The sequence below is a fragment of the Mustela erminea genome, chromosome 1 (genome assembly GCF_009829155.1).
Source record: "Mustela erminea isolate mMusErm1 chromosome 1, mMusErm1.Pri, whole genome shotgun sequence".
NCBI lineage: Eukaryota > Metazoa > Chordata > Mammalia > Carnivora > Mustelidae > Mustela > Mustela erminea.
In genome coordinates, this window is record NC_045614.1 from 31,005,042 (window position 1) to 31,031,272 (window position 26,231).

The 26,231-nt window shown below is 42.1% G+C and overlaps 1 protein-coding gene across 24 annotated transcripts in view; it reads right to left on the reverse strand.

Moving 5' to 3' along the window:
- CADPS (calcium dependent secretion activator) overlaps positions 1-26,231 on the reverse strand; it is a 468,270-nt gene that overhangs the window by 345,234 nt on the left and 96,805 nt on the right. For all 24 annotated transcript variants that reach the window (XM_032324202.1, XM_032324183.1, XM_032324129.1 and 21 more), the window contains exons 2-3: positions 18,962-19,075; positions 561-893 (exon numbers count right to left, since the gene is read on the reverse strand). In XM_032324202.1, the coding sequence (XP_032180093.1) occupies positions 561-893; positions 18,962-19,075 (447 nt within the window). The remainder of the gene's footprint in view (positions 1-560; positions 894-18,961; positions 19,076-26,231) is intronic.

The window sequence follows — 26,231 nt, forward strand, 5'->3', positions numbered from 1 at the left end:
AATACAGGCCCACATTGAGTGGGCCCAAGCAGAGTCTCAGCTAGCCCCCTCAAATGCACTTGGAAATTCATGATGTGACTAATATACTGGTATGATATACCCAGACCTTCTAGAAGCTTTCTGATGGGGTACTAAGTCCATTTGTCACCCCAGCTAAGGAAGTATAAACTGCTCAACTGGTAAACATCATATATTTTAAAGGCAAAATCATTTTTACAAAAAACTGTTTTGATCTTTTAGCTTTGTCAACACATGGGAGTCAGGCCATAATCATAAAACCAACTTACCTATTAGACAGGAGATATACAGTGCCTGGGTCCACAAGATTTTTAGGGGTGTACAAAAATGTTTTCATTTCTTTTATGAACCAGAAGATAAACATGAACATATTCTTCCCTGGATTATAGTAAATTTTTATCAATGCAGTTGTAAAATATAATTTTAATTATTATTTTTTTAATCAAGAAGTGACCCATGAAGACAACAGTGCCTAGGGCACACAGAAGTAATAAAGTAACCCTACTTAGTCACAGCTCAGGCCCCAGAGAGAGGCAACTTACCTGGCATGCATTGTACAGGAGCTGATGTTCGAACTTCTTGATCCCAAGAATGTTCTGGAACATCTCATAGAGCTGTTCCTTGCTCAGAATCAGCTCAGAGGCTGCACTGGCTGTCATTCGGGCCTGCTGCTTCCTGGGGTCCTCTTCTCCACGGTAGATGGCATCAAACTTGGCCATCCAGGAGCTCAGCACAGTCTCCTTGCTGAGGCCATCAATCTCGGGCAGGCTGCGTACCCTCTTCTCGATGTGCTTCTTGAAGACCTCCCTGGAGTCATTGGCGGAGCAGCCCCCACTCTGCACCATACGGGCTACACGGTCACTCTTCAGGAACACCTGAGCAAGAACAGGGACAGGAAATATATTAGGGATTCAGCCCTGGAAATACCAGTTTCCTAGGGCTGAGGGCTGGGCTGACCACCATTATGGGCACCTCAGGAGGGACCAGCATCCTGCCTCTAGTTGTGTGAACTCAGAGAAGTCACGTACATGTTTTGATTTTGTGTCCATATCTGGAAAATGAAAATAATAATAGTACTTACCAGGTTGTTAAAAGGATTACATTGGAACAGTGATATGAGAGGCAGCATAAACTACATAGACTCTGCTCAAACAACTTGGGTTCTTTCTCTGCCACTTATTGGTTATTGTTTCCCTCATCAATTTAACCTCTCTGTACCTCAGTATTTCATCTCTAATATGGGATAATAGTAGTCTCTACATCATAGGTACTTTTAAATGAGGATTAAATGGATTCAAATATGACAACCACTTTAACGAGTGGCCCATAGTGATGTCATATGGGTTGTTATTATGGTTATTATTATCTTTTTGATCTTTTACATTGAAGTATAGTCAATATACAATGTTACATTACTTTCAGGCATGTAACATAGTGATTCAACAAGTTTATATATTATGTCACACTCACCACAGTGTAGCTACCATCTGTCAGCATACAATGCTATTATACTACCACTGACTATACTCCTTATGCTCTGCTTTTTAATCCCAGGACTTCTTCATTCCCTAACTGGAAGCCTGTATCTTCCACTCCCCTACACCTATATTTTGCTGATCTCCTACCCCCTCTCCACTGGCAACTACCAGTTTGTTCTCTGTATTTACGGGTCCATCTCTGCTTTTTATTTATTCATTTGTTCCATCTTTGAGACTTCACAGATAAGTGAAATCATAGAGCATTTGTCTTTTTCTATCAGACTTATTTCACTTAGAATAACATTCTCTAGGTCCATCCATGTTGTAGCACATGTCAAGATCTCATTCTTTTTTATACCTAAGTAATATTCTCAAGGGTGTCCATGTACACACCCCCCCGCACATCTTCATTATCCTTTCATCTATCAATGGACACTTCGGTTGCTTCTATACCTTGGCTACTGTAAATAATGCTGCACTGAACAGAGGGGTGCAGAGATCTTTTCAAATTAGTGTTTTTGTTTCCTTTGGGTAAATACCCAGTAGTGGATTTACTGGATCATATCGTATTTTTCTGTTTAATTTTTTGAGGAACCTCCACACTGCTTTCCGAAGTGACGGCATCAGTTTACATTCTCCACAACAGTGCATGAGCATTCCTTTTCCTCCATGATCTCACCGACTCTTACAAGCCAGTGTGTCCCAGAGTGTTCACTGCAGGGGGTGCCCTAGGGGGTGACTAGAGCTGAGGTGAGGTCCTGGCTGAGTTGCTCCATGCAGGACATGCATGACCTGGAACCCAGGTCCTTGGGTGACTGGAACCAAGGCGGGCATGGAGTGGGGTTCCTGGAGCATTCCACCCAGGGGGTGCCCTCGTGGGGGTCGGAGGAGGGGCTGGGGCAGATGTGGGCATGGGCTATCAGGTTCTGGAGCACTGTGCACTGGGGTGCCCAGAGCTCAAGTGGTGTGGCCACAGAGTGTTCTGGTGTGCTCTGTACCTGTGTCGCAGCTGCTAGAGCTTTAGTGAGCGCCAACCAGAGATATCTGGGTATACAGAGGACTGGGGCCACCTTGCAGGGGGGCCAATGGTGCTGGCGTGGGGTAGGGGCCCTGCGCTTGCTGAGGCCCTTGCTATGGCTTCCAGACCCCTGCTCCTGTCATGTGTAAGGGGTATGAACCCGCGGCTCACCAGCCTCTCTGACCCAGAGTTCCACCAGCTTCCTGGCCAGGTGATGGCTTTCTAGGACGAGTCCCTTTGTATTCTCATTGTTCTTTTTTTTTTTTTTAAAATTTATTTCTTATTTATTTTCAGCATAGCAGTATTCATTATTTTTGCACCACACCCAGTGCTCCATGCAATCCGTGCCCTCTTTAATACCCACCACCTGGTACCCCGACCTCCCACTCCCTGCCCCTTCAAAACCCTCAGATTGTTTTTCAGAGTCCATAGTCTCTCATGGTTCACCTCCCCTTCCAATTTCCCCCAACTCATTGCTCTTTTAAACTGCAGCTTTTGGGGCACCTGGGTGGCTCAGGTGGTTAAGCTTCTGCCTTTGGCTCAGGTCATGATCTCAGGGTCCTGGGATCAAGCCCCACATTGGGCTCTGTGCTCAGCCGGGGCCCTGCTTCACCCCATCCCCACCGCCTGCTTCTCTGCCCACTTGTGATCTCTCTCTCTCTCTGTCAAATAAATAAATAAATAAATATTTTTAAAAAATAAAAATAAAAAAATAAACTGTGGCTTTTTTCCTGTGCCCTCCGGGTCCATCAGTAGGTCTCTCCCTTCTGCAGTTGGCAGCTTTGGGTGTGCAAGTCCCTTTAGTCACCCTGTCCCTGTCGCTTACAGTTTGTGTGGTCTCTTCAGCTTTTGTCATACATAAGCTATTCAGTCAGCCCTCAGTTCTTCCTCAGGAGGAACTGCTCCATAAATAAGTGCAGATTTGGTTTGTCCCTGTGGAGGAGGTGAGCTCAGGGTCTTTCCACATCGTCACCCCGGACCAAAACCCCACCGTGATTGTTACTGTTAAGTGCAAAGTACATGGCATGAGGTCTGACACATGTTAACCACGATTTATATTTCATTCTATCCTCTCAAGGATACTCACCACACTTGAAATTGAACAAGGACAGGGTATAAGTATGTATTTAATGTCTCCCTTCCTGAAATGTGAACTCCATTAGGGCTGTGCTCTTCATGTTCCCCACAATGTCATGCACTTCTCCTATAGAGCCTGGCACTTCGAAAGCAAATGAATAAGGAAAGTAGGCATCATATTCAGTCCATCTTGTAAACTGAAAACCAAGACTTCAGAGTTTGATAACTCAACTGGCTGATGACAAAGGTTGTTTTGTTTGTTTGTTTGTTTTTTTCCTTCACCCTGGTTCCTTCCTTCCCTAAGGGTCTTGCCTGCCTGGTGCAGAACCTCTTCTGTCTGCTGGAGAACTGCTGGTTGTTTTGCTGGTGTTGCCTGCACCCTGGGACCAAGCCATCCATTAAGAACAGTTTACTGTTGCTCCAGTGCCCACCATGTGGACGTGTACACAAGTTACATGGTTCTGGGGTATAATACAAGGTGGTGAAATTACTCCTTCATATTCATGAAGAGGAAACATCTGACATTTTTGAGCTGTGTCCTGGCCACACTTCAGAAGGTGCATAAATATCCTTCCAGAGGCAGAACAAATGTTCACTCCCCTGTCAGATTTCAGGAAATGCCCTTGTTAGCCAGGAGACAGCAGTGCTTGGGGGACATCTCATTGCCTCCTGCTTCATCACAAAGCCTTCCTCAGGGAGGAGAGATGTTAGAAATGTGGTCTCCATCTACTGCCAAATTAATGATCTAATTTAAAAAAGAAGGAGGGCTGAGGGTCTGCTTCTCTGTGCCTGGAAACTAACTGGTACTCAGTTGAGACCTTAGAGTTCATTTAAAAAATCAATTGTAGAAAAAGAGCTTCAACTAAATCCTCAGGCTTTATAAGCTTTAATGAAATAAAGAATTTTCCTGAAAATCTATAATGTTTAATGCAGACAGATTCTCCATCTACCTGATATATTGTATCTCAGTTACAGGTCCAGGTCTCAAAGAACATCAAAGTTTCAAGGCAAAGAGAAGAAGTTTCTGTATTGAGGCAGGAGCTATATATAAATCATGGTCCCAGGCCAGTTCTACTACTAACTTGCTGTATGACCTTGGATAAGTCACCTCCCCTCTCTGGTTCTCCAGTTTCTTAGTTGTACATGAAGAGAACTGAACTAAAAAAAAAAAAAAAAAAAAAAAGAAAGACAAAAAAGACAAAAAACGGAGGTTGCCCTTTTGGTTGTAATAGTTATAGTCTTCATGATCACATCCATCCTCCTTTCTTTGGGCACTCACTAGGGAGAAGGCACTGTGCCAGGTGCCAGTAATAGAGTGGTAAGCAAAGAGATGTGGATCCAGCCTTCATGCCTCCATGACATCATCCTAATACTTCCATAGAACTATTACAATCTGGGACAAGTGTTTACAAGGGAAAGCACATGGGACCATGGGTGTCTATAGCAAGGAATCTATTCCGGTATAGAGTAAGGAAAGCTTTCCTGGAGGAAAATGATATGTAAATGATGGGTAGGTAAAAAAAGAAAGGGTATTTCAGAGAGAAGAAACAATATATGTGAAGACCCTGAGCGTCTGATGAAATAGGCAGAGCCATCGTGTCTGTGGCAGTGAGGAGTGGAGTGTGACCAATGGCAGGAAGGAGCTGAATGGCTGAAGGTATGGGAGGCCATATTAAGGATACTGGTCTTCATCTGAAGGGCACTGGGAAGTCACTGAAGGTTTTAAGCAGGGACATGGCATGATCAAGTTCAGATTTTCTGGCTTTAAAGTGGAAAACCAACCTGATGGGGGCTAAGAGAATAGGTAGGAGGCCAGGTCAGGGGGCACTTGCAGGAACACCAATGAGTGATGATGATGGTGGGGATGGAAAAGGGTTAATTCTATGTTGTCAGCACTAATGAACATCAGTGACTTAAAACATTTGATCAACACCTATACTCTCCTCCCATCTGTCCTTATCAGTGTCCCACAAACCTGGAGCAGGCCCCCCTTATAAGCTCTTAGCACCATATTCCTTTCCCCTAAAGCCCTTCCACAGCTGCCATTTGTCTCTGTGACTATTTGGTTAATATCTGAGATCCAGCTAGACTGTAAGTCCCAGGAAGGCAGAAGTTACATCTATTTTTTTTTTCCCAGTCCTTTTTCTGAGTGCCTAAGACAGTGCCTGGCACATAGTTGGTGCTGTGTTAAGAATGAGTGAATGAACAACATGAACAAAGTAGCTGTCTCAGAGCAGAGACCCTATTGAGATTATATCTGGAGGGGAGCAAGAAGGTGAAGGGAAAATAAGCAAGCACATCATACCAGTCTCTTGAAACAATGGACAGAGGCTAGGTTTTCCAAGGGACATCACAATAGGAGTAAGAAATGAGGTTGCTGGACATTGCTCCTAGCTGGCATCCATAACTGACTGGGTGACCCGTGGATGCTGCACACATTGTCTGCTTCACATAGACCCTTCTTTGTATAAAGAGCTACTCAACAAATATATATTCAACCACTAGTGGATGACCTAGTCACTTAACTTCTGGAACCCTCACCCTCCTTTGCTGTCACATGGGATTAATCCAGCCAGCCTTCTTTGACAAAGATCAAACTGAAAGGAGTTGGAAAAACAGAGGGCTTCATCTGTCCAGAGATAAGATATGACTGTCAGGCTCCAGAATAAGGGGAGATGAGTAGAATGACAAGAGCATGAGGAAGGAGGCTGGAGACTGAGGAGACAACAAAGATGAAGTGCCAAACAGGAGACAACGCAGCCAAGGGGGAGAGAGAGTGGCAGCAGAAAACTAATTTTCCAGACACATCATCTGTCTTAGCTTTTCGGTCTGTCAGAGGGGAAGTGTCAGCAGGGTCTGGGCGAGCCTCACTCTGTAGTGAATATGGCACCTGAGTACCGATGTGCTTGGGTGTCTCTAAAACCACCCTGGAAACCCATTTGTAGTGGGAGCTGTAGCTGGTGTTTCTGATTCCTGTTTTGTTTTTTGGTGGCTACTGCAAGAGACTTCAACCCTAGGCACAGTTCCATGCAGTACATCCATAAATCCTTCCTGCTGCTCTGCCAACTTCCCAGACAGGTCATAATGGGAGATGGAAGATAAACAAACAAATACAGAATGGCGAAGGGCAGTCAATTCAGTGACTTGACCTCATCCATCAATCGTTCCCTCTATTGCCAGAGTCAAGCAACCTCAAGATTGTTTTAGAAACACAAACACACATATCAGTATTTAATGACTGTACAGGGTACAGGGTAAAGCTGGCCCAGCTCCCACTTTTTGATCCTTTCCTGTTCTACAAAAGCATGTCATTCTGACATAAATAAGAAAAATACCTAGAACTTAGAGTAAATAAGGTTAAAAACACCCACAACAACTTGGTTGCTGCTAATGAATGGTACACAGGTACTGGGAAGAGTAGACTTTGGTATCATACAGCCCAGAATTCAAGTCCCAACCCTACCAGTTGCTGGCTTTGTCACCCGACCAAGTTACTTAGTCTTTCTGGGGTCTGGCTACCCCATCTTTCAAATGGGAATCCTAACAACACCCCTATGTAGGATTTAGATGAGGATTCACTGAACCAATGCAAATCAACTGGTGAGCATATAAATGGCACTGGGTAAATGGGACAGCCACATGTAGAAGAATGAAACTGGACCACTTTCTTACACCACACAGAAAGATAAACTCAAAATGGATGTAAGACCTAAATGTAAGACAGAAATCCATCAAAATCCTGAAGGAGAACATAGGCAGCAACCTCTTTGACCTCAGCTGCAGCAACTTCTTGCTAGACACGTCTCCAAAGCCAGGGAAACAAAAGCAAAAGATGAACTATTGGGACTTCACCAAGAAAAAAAGTTCTTTCACAGCAAAAGAACCAGCCAACAAAGCTAAAACTCCCAGCATACAGGAGATGATATTTGCAAATGACATTAGATAAATGGCTAGTATCCAAGATCTATAAGGAACTTACCAAACTCAGCAGCCAAAAATCAAACAATCCAGTCAAGAAATGAGGAGAAGACATGAACAGACACTTCTCCAAAGAAGACATTACAAATGGCTAACAGACACATTAAAAAATGTTCCATATCACTTGGCATCAGGGAAATGCAAATCAAAACCACACTAAGATACCAGCTTATACAGTCAGAATGGCTAAAATTAACAAGTCAGGAAACAACAAATGGCAAGGATACAGAGAAAGGGAAAGTCTCTTATACTGTTGATGGGAATGCAAGCTGTAGAGCCACTGTGGAAAAGAGTATCGTGGTTCCTCGAGAAGTTAAAAATAGCTCCACCCCACCTGCACCCCAATATTCATAGCAGCAATGTCCACAATGGCCAAAGTGTGGAAAGAGCTGAGATGTCCACTGATAGATAAATAGAAGATATGATTATACACACACACACTGGAATATTACTCAGCCATCAGAGATGACGAATACTTACCATTTACATTGATGAGGATGGAACTGGAGGGTAGTATGCTGAGCTAAATAAGTCAATCATAGAAAGACGATTATCATATAGTTTCACTTATATGTGAAATATAGGAAACAGGGCAGAGGACCATAAGGGAAGGGAGGGAAAAGAGAATGGGAAGTCACGGGGTTGGGGGGGTGGGGGACCATAAGAGACTCTTAGCTGTAGGAAACAAACTGAGGGTTGCAGGAGGGGAGATAGGTAGGGGGGATGGGAGAATTGGGGGACGGGCCTTAAGGAGGGCATGTGATGTGATGAGCACTTAGTGTTATACACAACTGATAAATTATTGAACACTACATCTGAAACTAAAGATGTACTGCAAGTTGGTTTATTGAATTTAAATCTTAAAAAATTGCTGAACATAGTGTATATAATGGTGCTTATTACATTTACTACTGAATGTAATAAAATTCAGCTATTATTTTTATTTTTAATTAAAAAAATTTTTTTATAAACATATATTATTAGCCCCAGGTGTACAGGTCTGTGAATCGCCAGGCTTACACACTTCACAGCACTCACCATAGCACATACCCTCCCCGATGTCCATCACCCTTTCCCTACACCCCTCCCCCTGGCCACCCTCAGTTTGTTTTGTGACATTAAGAGTCTCTTTTGGTTTGTCTCCCTCCCGATCCCATCTTGTTTCATTTATTCTTTTCTTACCCCCCTTACTCCTCCCCCCCGCCAGTTGCATCTCCACTTCCTCATATCAGAGAGATCATTTGATAGTTGTCCTTCTCTAATTGACTTATTTCACTAAGCATAATACCCTTTAGGTTCCATCCATGTCGTCGCAAATGGCAAGATTTCATTCTTTTGATGGCTGCATAGTATTCCATAATATATATATATACCACATCTTCTTTATCCATTCATCTGCTGATGGACATTTAGGTTCTTTTCGTAGTTTGGCTATTGTGGACATTGCTGCTATAAACATTCGGGTGCACATGCCCCTTCAGATCACTACATTTGTATCTTTAGGGTAAATACCCAGTACTGCAATTGCTGGGTTGTAAGGTAGCTCTATTTTAAACTTTTTGAGGAACCTCCATGCTGTTTTCCAGAGTGGTTGCACCTAGCTATTATTTTTAAATAGAATATCATGAAGCCATGAAAAAAGATAATATTTTCTCATTAGAACCAAAAGATGTCCTGATAGATTGTGAAAGCAGTTAATTCTAATGGTAGAGGTACAGTGAAGTTGGGGGATAGGAGTATGACCCTGGATTGAGAACAGTACAGGTAGTAAAACTGATGAGAATATGTCCTAACTGTGACTTTGCAAGGGTAGGAAAGAAACTGAAACCTACTGTGCTAAGTGAAACAAGTGGGTTAGTAGTATTTTTTTGTTATTCTCCTGATAATGTTAATTTAGAAATCAAATAGCTATCTTTATGTGTATAGACACTTTAAAGATACCTGAAAAGATACATACTAACATTTAGTAGTGGTTGTCTGGAGTGACGGGATTATAGGTGGTTTTTCCGACCACGTGCTTTAGATTTTTTCTAAAATCATTTTCTACATCATCTTTTTTTTATAATTTCTGTAGTACATATTTATCATTTTTATGTTATATTTTACTTTACAATCACTTAAAACACCTCTCCCTACATGGAAAACTTACAAATTTTACCTTCACTGAGTCAAGGAACATGTCAGTTTCTAAAATAAAATGTACCTTTGGGTTCAAAAGATACCCTTCACCAATAGTAAAAGAACCTGGGGCAAATTTTAGAAGAGATCTGGGACTTTAGAAGCAGTAGGCAGTGGTAGGTTAGCAGCAAAAGCAGTTCCATACATTTCCTATTTCTCTACCCTGGCCCCCAGCCTTGACCTTGTACCTCCCCTACCTCAAACCCAGGCCTTGAAAGTAGGGAGTGGATTGATTCTATGAATTTTCAACTCTTTCCTACTGTTTCTGTGCAGCAGATGTGAATAAGCACCATCCTCCGCCTCCACACTAATATATTTATGATGGCACTTTCCAGGTGCCAGATTAAGGGTAAAGGAGTGAGTGAGAGAGAGAGAGAGAGAGAGTGTGTGTGTGTGTGTGTGTGTGTGTAATTTAATCCTGACCACAATCATGCAGGAAGATCCTTGTACAGACAAAGTAACTGAGGCTCAGCCTTGGTTGTGGTCCCACAGCCAGTGCACAGTGGAGCTAGAACTCAACCCCACATCTTGCAGACACAACATACCCTCCTGAACCACTCTGACCCCTGCCAATTCCTTCCTTGCTCCACTTTCCCCATGAGAACAAAAGTTTACCATGGGTAGTCACTCTTCTCCTAGGGAAACATCTGTTTTAAAGCCACCGAGGAGTTAAAATGGTTTTGCTTATTGGAAAATATATATAGCTTCATTTTAGAAATATAGCAAGATATGAACGGACTTCTACTTCACTTAGATTAAAAAAAAAAAAAGTCAGTCATAAAGACTGAATACGCTCTGTCATCCAGTGTGAGGATACCTGCAGCTTATGCCTGCCAATGGTCCTTCCCCTTCCAATCACAGTGCCTCAGTCTGAGAACGTCTTTGCCACAGCACACACTCTCAGTGGGACTGTCAGTCATGGGAGTATGTCCTTCACCATGGGGTGGGTTGTAACCTCAGGTCAGCTGGTAAGACTTCTCCTTGTGGGGATCAGATTCACAGATTCAGAGTGAGATGGCCCCAGAACGGAATGGGGTTGGAGGAGAGTCATACCAGCGATGCAGTATCTACTATATCCTGCTGCCTGGCTTTGTGGGGTTAAGCTGCTCAGTTTTCTTCTTTTCTGTAGCTTGGTTATTTCCTTTAATAACTTATTGCTGTTGTTATTGTTTTTGTGCTGCTGCTGCTGCTGTTGCTATATTGCTGTTATATTATTATCATTATTATGGCTTAATTTAACCAGTTGTCAGTTCATGTTTTGTTTTGTTTTGTTTTTGTTTTTTAATTTTTTAAAATTAACACATAACGTATTATTTGTTTCAGGGATACAGGTCTGTGAATCATTAGTCTTACACAATTCACAGCAATTGCCATAGGACATACCCTCCCTGATGTCTATCCTCCAGCTACCCCATCTCTGCCACCTGCCTCCCCTCCACAAACCTCAATTTCTTTCCTGAGATTAAGAGTCTCTTATGGTTTGTCACCCTCTCTGGTTTTGTCTTGTTTCATTTTTCCCTCCCTTCCCCTATGATCCTCTATCTTGTTTCTCAAATACCTCATATCAGTGAGATCACATGATAATTGTCTTTCTCTAATTGACTTATTTCATTTAGCATAATACTGTCTGGTTCCAACCACATTGTTGCAAATGGCAAGATTGGGGGTTTTGATGGCTGCATAATATTCCATTGTATATATGTACCACATCTTCTTTATCCATTCATCTGTTGATGGACATCTAGGCTCTTTCCATAGTTTGACTATTGTGGACATTGCTGCTATAAACATTCGGGTGCATGTGTCCCTTCAGATCACTACATTTGTATCTTTAGTGTAAATACCAGGCTGGTTTGATGTTTGCAAATTCTTTTAATTTTTGTTTGTCCTGGAAGCTTTTTATTTCTCCTTCTATTTTCAATGACAGCCTAGATGGATATAGTATTCTTGGCTGCATATTTTTCTCGTTTAGTGCTCTGAATATATCATGCCAGTCCTTTCTGGCCTGCCAGATCACTGTGGACAGGTCTGCTGTGAATCTAATATTTCTACCATTGTATGTTACAAACCTCTTGTCCCTAGCTGCTTTCAGGATTTTCTCTTTGTCTCTGAGGCTTGTAAGTTTTACTATTAGATGACATGGTGTTGGCCTATTTTTGACTTTGAGGTTCACTGTGCCTCTTGGATTTTGATTCCTGTTTCCTCCCCCAAATTAGGGAAGTTCACCACTATAAATTGTTCCAATATACCTTCGCCACCCCCCCCCCCCCCACACACACTTCCTCTTCTGGGATCTCAGTTGCTCTAAATTGTTTCATCTTATGATATCACTTATTTCTTGAATTCTCCCCTCGTGGTCTAGTAGTTGTTTGTCTTTTTCTCAGCTTCTTTTTTTTTCTTTTTTTTAAGATTTTATTTATTTATTTGTCAGAGAGAGAGAGCATGCACAGGCAGATAGAGTAGAAGAGGGAGAAGCAGGCTCCCTGTGGAGCAAGGAGCCCAATGTGGGACTCAACCCCAGGATGCTAGGATCATGACCTGAGCCAAAGGCAGCCGCTTAACCAACTGAGCCACCCAGGTGTCCCTTTTTCTCAGCTTCTTTATTCTCCATCATTTGGTCTTCTGTATCACTAATTCTCTCTTCTGCCTCATTCATTCTAGCAGTAAGAGCCTCCATTTTTTATCGTACCTCATGAATAGCTGTTTTGATTTCAACTTGGTTAGATTTTAGTTCTTTGATTTCTCCAGAGATTCTCTAGTATCTTCTATGCTTTTTTTGAGCCTACCTAATATATTTATAATCATCATTCTGAACTCTAGTTCTGTTATCTTACTCATGTCCATATTGATGATCCCTGGCTGTCATTATTGCCTCTTGTTCTCTTTTGAGGGGTGAGTTTTCTGCTTTATCATTTTGTCCAGTGAAGAAGAGATGCATGAGAAAACAGAATGCTAAAGGGGTAACAATGATGCCAGAAAAATATACACTAAACAAATCAGAAGAGGTCCAAAAATGGGGCTAAAAGAAAAGAAAAAAATATGATCAGGCTGGTAAACAGAAGAGTCACACACTTGATTTTGGGTATATTTTGGTCTGTTAGAGGAAACTGTCTCCCAAAATTTTAAAGAAAGAAAAAACATGTATATATGCAAAAATAAGGATAAATATGATGAAGGGATGGAATAGAACTATAAAGGTGAAAATTTTAAAAGATTTTAAAAAAGGAATTGATAAGTTGATTGAAAAAGAAAGAAAAAAATTTAAAAAAAAAAAGGAGGAGAGAATGATCAGGCAGGAGACTAGAACAGAGCAATACACCAGATTTAGGGTATATTTTAGTCTGTTAGAAGAAACTGTAACCCAAAATTTCAAAGAAAGGAAAACTTATAATATATACCAAAAATAAGGTGAAATACAATGAAGGGATAGTATATGACTATAAAAATGAAAATTAAAATAAAAAAGATTAAAAAGGTATTGGTAAGATGATGGTTAAAATAGGAAAGAGGAAAAATTCAAAAAAAATAGAAAAAGAAAAAAAATAAAATTTTTAAAATTTAATTTTTAAAGACTAAAGAATCATGAGAAAAAAAAAAAAAGCCATGAATTCTATGTGCTGTCCCCTAGTGCTAGAGTTTTGCAGTACTCATGGATCAGTAAACTTGGTCTTGACTGGATGTTCTTGCTGATGTTCTGGGGGAGAGGCCCTTGCAGTGATTCTTAAATGTCTTTGCCTGTGGTGGAATTGCACTGCCCTTGCCAGGGGCCATGCTAAGTAATCTGCTTGGGTTCGCTCTTGGGAGCTTTTGTTTCCTGAACACCTTCCCTCGTAGAGCTCTGGAGGCTGGGAATCAAAATGGCAGCCTCCCAATCTCTGGCCTGGAGGAGTCGAGAGCTCAGGGCCCCACTTCTCAGTGCGCCCTCAGAGAAAAGCAGTCAATCCCTCTCTGGTAGCACTCCGTGCTCACCCAGCCTGTGACCAAGCGTTTCTATCTCTGGTGCATGACCCCATTTGGAGTCCCAAACCCAGCAGATGCCTGTAGAGCCCTCCATGCTACTCTTCCCAATGGAGCAAGAGGGGGGTCTCCCCAGGTCTGCCACTTGTGGGGTCCCTGCCTGAAGAGCAGTGGCCCGACTGTGCTGCGGATCATAGTTGAAGGAAACCCCAGGCTGAGCACCCCCACCTTGGCTCCGTCTCTGCAGCTAGCTTCCCCCCTCCAATACCTGGGAGCTCTGCCACACTCAGATACCTCCCCATCTTTCTGTGACCCCACAGGACCCAAGACCACACTGTCCCCACAAGGGCTGCACCCCCGCTGAGCCTCTGGAGCAATGTCTCTCCGTGGAGCAGACTTCTAAAAGATCTTCTAACGGTCTGATTTTGTGCTCCACTACTCTATTCCTTCCCGCCCTGGTCTATTTTCCCATATATCACCTCAGATTCACTTCTCCACACGTCCTACCTTCCAGAAAGTGGTCGCTTTTCTGTTCACAGAATTGCTGCTCTTCTTCTCTTCTCTCTCCTGTTGAGTTTGTAGGTGTTCAGAATGGTTTGATAACTCTCTAGCTGAACTCCGGGGACCCGAGGGTATTAGGTTCCTACTCCTCTGCCATCTTGCTCCTCCCCCACTTGGTCAGTCCTTGTTGTTAGCAACTACAAAATTCTGTTTTATAACAGCAAAGTTAATTTGAAAAAAACCAGGAGGGGATGTGCTATGGTGAGTGCTGTGAAGTGTGTAAGCCTGATGATTCACAGACCTGTACCCATGGGGCAAATAATATATTATATATTAATTTTTTAAAAAAATCTTTCATAAATAAATAAATATTATTTTAAAACAAAAACAAAGCCAGCTAGGACTTTGTTAGATATTAGATAAGAACAAAATAAACTGAAACAAACTGAATCAGAGCAGTTTCACCAGCGAAGCCTAGATATCAGCAGAAGCATTCTAAAATGGGTGTCTGTACATCTTCTGCCTCATTCTACATCCCCACTTCCCACCAACCCCCCATGTTTCCTTCCAGGCAAGCTCTGAGTGAGAGAAGTTTTGTAAATCTTTTCTATCCACCTCTTTTCTCTGATGCCAGGACTGGCATGCAAAGGAACCAAAATGAAGCAGGAGATGGGGAAGTGAGGGTGACAATGCAGGGTAGGACGGCTTATGTTTTAGACATTTGTTTCAAAAGCATTGGGAGGGAAGGTGTGGGGGCCCTGTAGACATGGATTAGCTCTTTGCCATCTCAAGACTGTAGCTGTGGGAATGGGATGTCACTTGGTCAGATCTCCCAGATCTCCGAGCACCCACTTCAGCACTCAGCCCTCAAAGCCAGGATGCAAGAGATTAAAGGATTAATCTGCTGCCCTGCCTGATCGGCTTTGATGATCAGGGCCACCAGGAAGGGATAAAATAAACTCCCGCTACCCTGGCCCAGCTCAGGTCCCATGCCCAAGTGGCTTGATGCTAATGCTGGCCAGCGGGGTTCAAACGGGCTGGACGGGCCCAGGTGGAAAAAGAACAGAGCCTACTTATTTCTTTTATCTAAAAAAATTTTCTTTACTACTCTAGGATGTTGAAAAAACATTATTGCTTTGGAAAAACAAAGCCGATGCCTGAAACAACTTTTTCTAGTAGAGTCATCTCAGAACTTTTCGAGAAAAAGTTGTTTAAAAATATTACCATTAGCAAACTGGGATGTGAAGGTGTGGTATGGTGGAGTGGAATGTGTGTGTGTGTGTGTGTGTAAGAGACAGAGAGAGGGAGAAAGAGAGAAAGAGAGAGATTGAACATGTATGTAGAAGGATATCCATTGGTTTTGCCTGCCCAGCAAATACATCCCCTTCTTCTGGTATAAAGCATCCTCATTTCTCAATGAGAAATCACTGCACTCTCACTACAGAGGGTTCCAGTATGGCTGGGCCTGCTCACCGCACCCAGAGGTGGTATCTGTCCTAGCCTTGATCCCCTGGTCTAGTTCATCCTCCATCCATGGTGAATGGCTCCAGAAGGGACACATGGCCCATGCCAGCCCAACCAAGTGACCTAGGGCCTTTTGCTGGGATTCTCCACAAAGAGTATTCTCTTCACTCCAGCAGTGGCCAAGCTGGTAGGGCATGGCCTGAAGCCGCCAGGTTCTTCCCCAGGCAGAGAACCAACACAGGGAAGAGCAAAGTTGAGGGGTGGGGAGAAAGATACCCATCCTGCTGACATCTCCGGAGTCTTTGGATCCAGCCACAGCTAAACCAGGTCTATTCCTGGCCTTTTAAGTTGCTTGAGCAAATAAATCTCATTTTTGGCTTAAGCCAGTTTGACCTAGGTGTCTGTCACTTGTAATCCAAAGAGAACTGAACAAGACCAGTACTGAGCAGGAAGCAATTGGATCCTGGAGGAGGATGGAGAAAGAAACCCTAGCTTCTCCACTGCCCAAGGATGAAGGGAGAGGGAAAAAGGGAGGAGTAATGAACTTGGAGCTCTCCCAAGGAGAGTGTTAATCTTGATCCTTTGACTGGGGACCTTTGCTTCAGAGGATTAGATTTCCCAGAAGCAGGCATCCCAAGAATCTAAAGTTTACTAGTGAATACAGTAAATAATTTAGCCACATTATTTCCTGTGACTCAAATCTTAATATTAACTACTTAGTGATTTCACACTGCCCATATTCACACCAAACTAGAAAGAAGCTCTTACCAACAAACTAGCTGCTATAGAAAAAAAATATCAGGATCACTATAGATATAATGGTAATTTCCAGAGACTCATTAGCACAGTGATGACTATTAATTTTCAAAGTTAATTAATAGGTAGAAATGGCACTTTCTTTTAATTTATGTCATTAGTCAAATGAGCTTTCTAATTAAGATTTGCAATCTATAAATTTATAAATTGGTGAATAACGCTAAACATGGAAAATTATTGGTGAGCATCTGCCTGGACTGAACTGGCTTCAGAACTTGAAAAAAAGGGGAGAACTAATTTCATTCCCCGGCGGTTTCTCAACAAAATCTTTAGTTAAATATATTCAAGTTATTCATTGCCATGCCATCATCATGGTTCTGAATCTCATTTCCACTTTCTGTTAAATTCAAGTGGAATATTGTATCACATCAGATAAACAAGTTTGATCCTTAATGGCAATATCAATACTATTTGTAAAATGAAAACAAAAAGCTTACATTTGACAAATATAAAAATAAACCACACTTCTAAAACAAACACAAATAGAAATTTCATTGAAATGAGTCTGTGGCTGGACCTAGCAAACATCACAGAGACAAAGGCTGTTTACTATTAAACACTAATTAGCAAACCAGTCAATAGTATTTGCACAAGATCTAATTGCAGTCTTACTCTACTCTCTCCGTGAAAAGAGCCAAGTACTTCAGCAAGTGGGAAGGAGAGTGTTACTGAATCAATTAACTAATATTTTTAAAGCATCTATTGAGGATTGGAGTGCCCAATGTGTTTGGAAGACCAGTGAAGTGGGAGCAGCAATCTTTTTGTTTTGAGATAATTTGCTACCTAATAATTAAAAACAGAAAGAAAGAAAACCAGTGAAGCGATCTTATGGGAGGAAAAAAAATCAGAGTTTGTTGGATTCCCTTACATTTATTCTAGTTTATTGTTATTACTTTGAGTTGCATATGGCAGGATGCCGTGAGACTTTCAATGCGTGGGGCTGGTTTCTAATGGTTTTAATCTAGCCTTGACAATGGGTATAACATTGGGGCATAGCATTCCAAATACAGAGAATATCTGGTTCACATGAAAAAAGAGGACTATAAAGTAAAATGTCTTTTCAAACCTTAAGAGACTCTTAATCTCACAAAACAAACTGAGGGTTGCCGGGGGGCAGTGGGTGGTAGGGAGGGGGTGGCTGGGTGATGGACACTGGAGAGGGTATGTGCTATGATGAGTGCTGTGAAGTGTGTAAACCTGGTGATTCACAGACCTGTACCCCTGGGGCTAATAATACATTATATGTTAATTTAAAAGAATTGGGGCGCCTGGGTGGAAGCCTCTGTCTTCAGCTCAGGTCATGGGATCGAGTCCCACATCAGGTTCTCTGCTCAGCCGGGAGCCTGCTTCCCCCTCTGTCTCTGCCTGCCTCTCTGTCTACTTGTGATCTCTGTCTGTCAAATAAATAAGTAAATAAATAAATAATTTAAATTATTTTTTAAAAGAAAAAAAGCAAAAAGTCTTCTTTTTAAAGTAAAATGTCTTTTAATGACCATATAATAACTTTAAAAATATGCACATCAAGTTAACATGGCCCAAAGGAAGGTATGGCATAGCCACCTTATTAATAATGTATAAAGAATAGCCAATGTGTACGTTATGGAAGAATAATTATAAAATTTAAATATACTAATTCCAAATCACTTTCCTGATAAATAGACCTCTGAGGTCTAGAGGTGAAAGTTCACTTGGGATATATGTTCAGGATATATTCTCTCACTTACAGATTTTCTCTTGAGAAGAGTACTAGACCTCAAATGCTGTTCTCATTTATAGAAAAGAACTCACAGCACCATTTTAACACAAAGAACAAGAAGCTAGTGAAGGCACCCTCCTGGGAGATGTGAACATCCTTTAGAAAGGGTATAGTTGTTTGAGGGCAAGCCCCCAAATCAGTTCAAATCTTCGCTTGTGGCGTTTAACAGTTGTGTGACTTTGAGTAATTGACCTAACGTCCCCCCCACTTTTTTTTGATCTAACCCTTTCTGAGCCTCAGTTGCTTTACTGGTAAAACAGAAATAGTATCAGGACCTTGCTCATGAGACTGTTGTACAGATTAAACAAGAAATCATACATGGGTTTATAGACATTGGAGAAGGTGTGTACTATGGTGAGTGCTGTGAAGTATGTAAACCTGGCGATTCACAGACCTGTACCCCTGGGGCAAATAATACATTATATGTTTATAAAAAATAAAAAATTATATAAAAAAAAGAAATCATACATAAAGCAAGCAATGTGCCAAATGCTTTGCATATAAATTTCTTGTTTAGTTGGTAAACAAGGGGCTTTGATTTCGTTTTCTCCACACAAAACGCTGTTATTTCTTAAAACTGTAACCAGTCATCAACACTTTTGCCGTGGCAGGGATGGTCCTGTAGGAGGCTAAGGCTGCTGTTCCCACTGAACAGTAGTCTGGAAATTCTGGGCTTCAGGATTGAGCGGTCTTGACATTCTTCTGCATGGTGAGACTTACCTCATAGTAACTCTGGACAGCATTCATGAAGGCTTCGTCAGCCACGATCTGGGTCTCCCCATTGAGGAAAGCCTGAAACCGGTCCTTGACTGTCTGCAGCTGCTGTTTGCTGATCTGTATGGAACAGAGGAAGAAGGGACAGTGAGGACTTGTTCTAGATAAGGATCGTGGCTACATGGAATATGCCAGGCCCACTGGTGTACTGGAGCTGAATTGTTCAGGTGTGCAGAAAATGATTGTTAAATTTGCAGGAGTTTTGTGAGGTGGTTGTTTACTAAAAAATAATATAAATTCCAGTTAAATAAATTACTTTGAAAACAAGGGTAACACATACTCAAAATTCATTGCTTCCTGATTATTTTAGCGTTATCTGTACTTTTGAAGTTACCAACATCTATTGTATTTGTATAGTGGAAATGATAACAACGGGTGCAACCATATACCTTCTCCCAACTCCACATTTGGTGACATCTTACTGGAAACTAGGTATCCGTCAGGATGGGAGCATTTACAGCAGGAAAATTGGCAAGTGCTACAAGTCTGGTATTTTTGTTTTTTAGTTTTTGTTTTTTTTCATGAGAGATTGTTGTTGAACACGCCGTAACACGGGCCCCTTAGGTGGTCTGAAATATCCTGCTTCGCAAAACTCTAGTCACCAAAACAGTATGGTTTTAGCATAAAAACAGTCCCCCAGAGATAAACCCATGAGTACACAAGCAATGATAACTGACAAGGGCTCCAAGATACTCAGTGGGAAAAGGATACACTACTCAATAAACAATGTTGGAGAACTAAGTATTCACATGCAAGAGAATGAAATCAGACCCTTATCTTATACCACTCACAAGAACTAACTTAAGTGAATCAAAGACTTAAATATAAGACACCCAACGTCACACTATTGGAAGAAAACATAGGGGGAACCTCCTTGACATGGGTCTTGGGAATGAATTTTTGGATACAACCTCAAAAGCTCAAGCAACACCAACAAAAACCAAACGGGACTACATCCCTACGATAATCACAGCAAGAGAAACAAAAAGTAAAATGAGAAGGCAATTTACGGAATGGGAGAAAGTATTTGTAAACCATTTACCTGGTAAGGGGTTAATACCCAAAATATACAAGGATCTCATATAATAGCAAAAAAAAATCCAATAAAAAATGAGCAGAGGACTTGATATTTTTCCAAAGAAAACATACGGATGGTACACAGAAGGATACACAAGATCACTTCTCAGGGAAATGCAAATCAAACCCACAATGAAGTATCACCTCATACCTGTTTGACTGGTTATCATTTAAAACAAAACAAAACAAGAGATAAATGCCAGCAAGGTTGTAGAGAAAATGGAACCCTTGTTCCATCCTCTTGGTAGCAATGTAAATTGGTGCAGCCACTATGGAAAACAGTACAGAGTTTCCTCAAAAAATTAAAAATAGAAGTACTATATGATTTAGCAATTCCACTTGGGGGAATATATCCCAAGGAAAGGGAAACACTACCTGAAAGAAATAGCAGCACTCCGGGGCGCCTGGGTGGCTCAGTGGGTTAAGCCTCTGCCTTCGGCCCAGGTCCTGATCTCAGCGTCCTGGGATCAAGCCCTACATTGGGCTCTCCACTCAGTGGGGAGCCTGCGTGCCCCGTCTCTCTCTGCCTGCCTCTCTGCCTACTCGTGATCTCTCTCTCTCTGTGTCAAATAAATAAATAAATAAGTAAAAAGAAATAGCAGCACCCCTATGTTCAGTGCAGCATTATTCACAATAGCTGAGACATGGAAATAACCTAAGTGACCATTGATGGATGAATGGATAAAGAAAATGTGACACGCACACATGTACTCACACATGCTTATTACTCAGCCAAAAAAAAAAAAAAAAAAAAGGAAATCCTGCCATTTTTGACAACATGGATGAACCTAAAAGGTATTAAGCGAAAATGAAATGTTAGAAGGAGAAAGACAAATACTGCATATTCTCACTCACATGTAGACTCTAAAAAATGTTAAACTTCTAGAAACAGAGAGTAGAATGGTAGTTGTCAAGGCCTGAGGAGTGGGGGGAATGGGGAGATGTTGAACAAAGCATACAAAATTCCAACTTGAAGATGTAAGTTCTGAGGATATAGAGTATAGCATGGTGACTAAAATTAACAGTACTGTATTATATGCTGGAAAGTTGTTAAGAGAGTAGATTCCACAGCCCTTTATACTTGTTACTTATGACTCAGTTTGTTAGATGATATGTCTCTCTTGTTATTTGCTCATCGATGTTTCCCCAGGGCCAAGTTTACGCCTTATGTGAGACAGGCACTCCATAAATGAGTGCAGTATATGAAAGAGAAATTATTTTTGAATATCCTTTAATCGGTTCTGACTTATATAAAAAGAAAGTCAGCTAAAAACTTTGCTGTTTTTACTATTATTTATACTTTATAAACTTTATACATTATATATTATTTATATATAATATATATAATAATATACATATATATTATTTATACTTTATAAACCGATCATGGGATGCTGTGTCTGAGAACCACTATTGTAGAAGAAAGGGTAAGAAGAACATTCTGGTCCCAGTTCTATCAGCCATTGTGTCATCTTGGAAAGGCCACTTTCTCTGAATTGGCCAGAGGGTTAAAACCCCTTCTAGAATAGGGCTGGGTTTAAATAAATAAATGTGATTTCATCCTTAGGTTTCTCGCTTGGAAAATGGTGATAATTCTAATTACTGCCTTGGCATACTTACAGCTATTTGATAACAGGATATGAGTTCTTTTTAAAAATTATGCGTTTCTATATACGTTTAATGTGCTGTCATCATTAGAATCAATACAAGTCATGCTAGGAGAAAATAATGTTTAGCGCTATAGGAGGCTGAAGCCTGGCTTCAGTTTGGACTCAATCAGGAAACAAAGTAGAGTTTTGAGAATGGACAGAGATGGGAGGTGAGGTGCTTTAGCTAATTTTGTAACTTCAGGAAAAGTGGGACTAGTCAGGGGCAGATATAAAAGAGGTAGGTTTTTGCCAGATTGATAGTTGTCACATTCTACCAGAGCCCCATTGTCTAAGGCTAACTACATGTATAATTTCACATTTTCTGGAAGTCACATTTTAAAAAGTAAAAAGAAATAAACGAATTAAATATTAATATACTTTGCTAAAGCAAAAATATTATTTCAACATATAATTACTACATGAATGATTAACGAGCTATTTTACATTCTTCCTTTGTGCTGTATCATTGAAATCTGGTGTTATTTTACACCCACAGTACATCTCAATTCAGAATCACCACACTGCCAGTGTCCAAGAGCTACATGTGGCTGGTGGCTACTGCGTTGGACAGCCATGCCTAGAGTATGGAATGAACTCACTATTAAGCCAGCCAAGCAGGCTTTCCCGGTCAGACCCAGAGATCCTGGTATCACTGGAGTTATACAGAAAAATCATAGTTATTTGTATGCATTTGAAAACATTTCAACTGAATTATTAGGGACCAGTTGATTTTCTCATAAAAATGGCACCATAACATAAATTTCTCAGAAGCAGCTCAGCCTCAACTGGCCTAAGTCACAAATCCTTACAGTACAGTAAGTACCAACCGAGGCGTCTCACAGAATTTTCATTCAGAATTCCTTCCAGGGCCGGAACCAACTCTGCATGAGGGGGGCCTAGGGTGAGGCAGTGGAGCAGGAGAGTGGCCACCAACGTGCCTTGCTTTTGCCTTAAATCTCAAGTAACTGAAATGAAAGTAAATGCACACTCCTGAATGATGAGGATTGATTGTTGACCCAAGCCAGATCCATTATCACTCTAACCTTGGTTAAATAACCAGAGCACTCAGCTCGTCAAGAAACATTTACAGAGCATGTGGCCTGCCTGGCCCTGCCCAGCGCCCTGCGGTTTCAGCGGTCCACAAAACAGCTCAACCTCTGATCTCCCAGGCCAGGGCAGGACAACGGAGAGTCCAGAGAAATAAAGGCGTGTCCTCAGGCACACACCTCATAGTCTAGATGGAGAGGGAAAAAACGATAGTATAAAACGCTTAAAAGGAGAAGGCCTTCGGGAGCATTTAGGTCAGTCAGATTCGGAGAACACCCATCGTGAAGCCCCAGAAAACAGCTCCTACCTCCACAGACACCTCAGGCTCCCTGCGAGAGAGCCAGGGGCACAGATTCCAGATTCCAGAGACAGAGCTATGCTTGTGTCTGGGTTTTGATGCCTGCCAGTCCACGTCTACTATTTTTCTCGCCCCTAATTAAACCAGCAAAGCATCTCTTGAGTCACCGCACTCACTGCGTCTCACTGGGCAAATGATTACCCTCTTTATCCCTCAGTTTTTCATCTGTGAAAGAGGGCCAACGCTGACCTCACAGGATTGTTACAAAAATTAACTAGCGATAAGTGAAATGTTCACTACAAAACCTGGCGCAGCACAAAGGACCAGTAAACAGTAGCTGCTGTGATCTGTGATGATGACTCCGCAGCTCTGAGGACTTACGCATTCTGTTCCCCCAGCAAGCATGCCTGTGGGAAGATTCCAGATGTGTGCTCCAAACCCAGCCCGCTTGTTCCTTCCCAGACCTCTCTGGGTGGGGCTGTATTTTAGTCACAGTCCTAAGGGTACATGGGTCATACTGCCAAGCAGAAGTTCATTTAGATGCCAGGGCTCAGATGCAGGGTCGGAAGTCAGGAGTTGGGAACAGAGCCTTGAGGTCAAAGAGATGTGGGTTCAAATCCTGATGAGAATACGCATTTCCAAGAGTAACCTTTGGCAAACCAATTTCCCCACGCCTTGGTTCTTCATGTACAAAATAGGTATTATAAGAACTGCTCCCAGGGTTGCTGGAAAGATAAAAAGAACATGGGAGGATGTGCTTAAAGATCTTAGCACGCTGCCTGGCACAGAAGAAGAGTCAAATGGTACAGGGCAGACTATAAACTAAATGGCTTTGAGGCCCACACGGTGTAGCCACTGCCTTCTGCCAGTTTTGTTGGGCCTCACTCTGCTCTCCACCTACTACGCTCCAGCCACCCTGGACTCTGTTCTCTTTCTCCAGTGTGCCCCAGCATTTCTTCCCTGAGAGCCTTTGCACATGCCATTCCCCCTGCCTGGGATGCTCTTCCTCATCTCCCCACAGCTACCACCTATCCCCGCCAACCTGCCCTGCGGGCTCAGCCTAACTAGCCTCTCACAGGAACTTCTTCGCTGACTGCTCTTTCTACAGTAGTGCTTCCCAAAGTTGAGGTCTAGCACACTTCCCTGGACCCCATGCAATGGCCTTACAGCCATTACCACAGTCAGCATCTAACTTCTTGAAGATACGTTTATTTAGTTGAATTACAACATGCATATGGGAAAATATATGTCATAAGCACAGAGCCTGAGAAATCTTTGCCAAGTGAACTTTCTAATAGAACCAATTCTCCGATCAAGACGAAGAACATGACCTGGATCCCAGAAGCTCCCGCATGTCCCCCACATCATAGCCCCTCTCCAAAGGTGACCACCAGCCCGACTTCAATCACCACAGATGAATTTTGCCTGGTTTTGAACTTGACGGGAGTGCAGTCATGCCTTATGAAGTTCTGCCATGTGGCTGAGGGTAGCAATAGTCTGTCCTCATTGCTAACTATTCCACTGCTTATTACTGTCCTGTTCAGGGACATTTGGACCTTATTTGTTTTCAAATGCTTGCTTTTTCATTTTCATTTCCTCTCTCCCCGTAAGAACACGTTTCACGTGTACAAGACCCACATCAGTCTTGTTTATTGCCGTGCTTCTAGTGCCTGGCATGTAATGGGCTCTAACCAAATATTTGTTGAATGAATGCACGAGCTTATCAAGTGTTGAATGGATACCAGGCACCAGGTTAGGCTCTGATGATATGAAATGACCATGGCACAATCTTAGCTCTCAGTTTTCCTACACTGAGGTCAGGGAGTCCGGGATCACATCTCCCCTTTGACGCCTTAGCATCCTTCTGGCCACTCTATGAGTGAATGAAAATCTCACTTAGGAGCTCACATACATAGTCAGTGTAAGAACTAATCTGCGGTTTTGTGTCTGGTTTAAAGTTAACTGACCTAGATAGAAGAGAACACTGAAGGTGACCTTGCATGAACACACCGAAATAATTGGTCCAGAGAAGCCGACAGGACAATTCTAAATAGACTAGACAAGCTTCTCTGGGCCATTTACAAACAGAACTCTCCCAAAATAGAAGTCCATCTCAAAGCACTCAATACGTAGCAAAGCCACTTGTGCATCAGATCAGAATTCAGAATTGAAGTAATGAGTTCCAAGAGCAGAAATCCTGAGAAGATGAAAGGTAATTATAACAGAGGAAAGAGCTACAGCAGCTCTGCTGGCACCACAGCAGCATTCTTGGTTTGGTCCACCTCATTAAGCGGGGCCTGAAGATTCCCATCGTGTTTCAGGCAGTTCGTAAGGTCCTGCACGTTCTGGAGAAGCACGGCCCGGGATATAACCGGAAGAGAAACCTGCAGGTCTAGGGGCTGGTCTCCAGAGAGGCAATGAGGAAGTTCCAGCAAGCACAGGCCAGATCCTGGCTTTAACACAAGTCTTTGGGCAAGTAGCTGAGTTTGGTTTTCTCCTCAGTAAAGAGGAGATATAAAGATCTACCTTACAGGGTTTTTGTAAGGATGTGAGATCACGTACATAAGGCAGATAAGCACAACACCTGGCATACAGTCAGGATTTGACTAATAAAAACAATGATAAGAAGTATTATTGTTTTTTTTTTTTAAGATTTTTATTTCTTTATTTGATAGAGAGAGATCACAAGTAGGCGGGGCGGGGTGGGGGGAAGCAGGCCCCCCACCTAGCAGAGAGCCCAATGGGGGGCTCGATCCCAGGACCCTGGGATCTTGACCTGAGCTGAAGGCAGAGGCTTTAACCCACTGAGCCACCCAGGCTCAAGAAGTATTATTGTTATGATGGTGATTTGCCTTTTTCCTTTCATTGAACTTCTTCCTCAATGCCTTTTTCCGCCTTTGTTTTTTCAGTCTTTGGAAGTTTCTCTGATGAGGTTTTCTTTGTCCCCTCTTCCTCCATCCTTCCATTTGAGAGGCTGAAAAACCAAATACTCTTTTCCCATCTCCCTTCCCGCTATAGGTCGACATGCAACAGGGCCAGACAGCTACTCAGGGTCTTCTGGAAAAGTTTTTGAATTTAATCCTTATAAAAAGCAAAGTGTTGCTGATATAACCCTTTCCTTAGGCCAAGAGCATCATGGAGATGT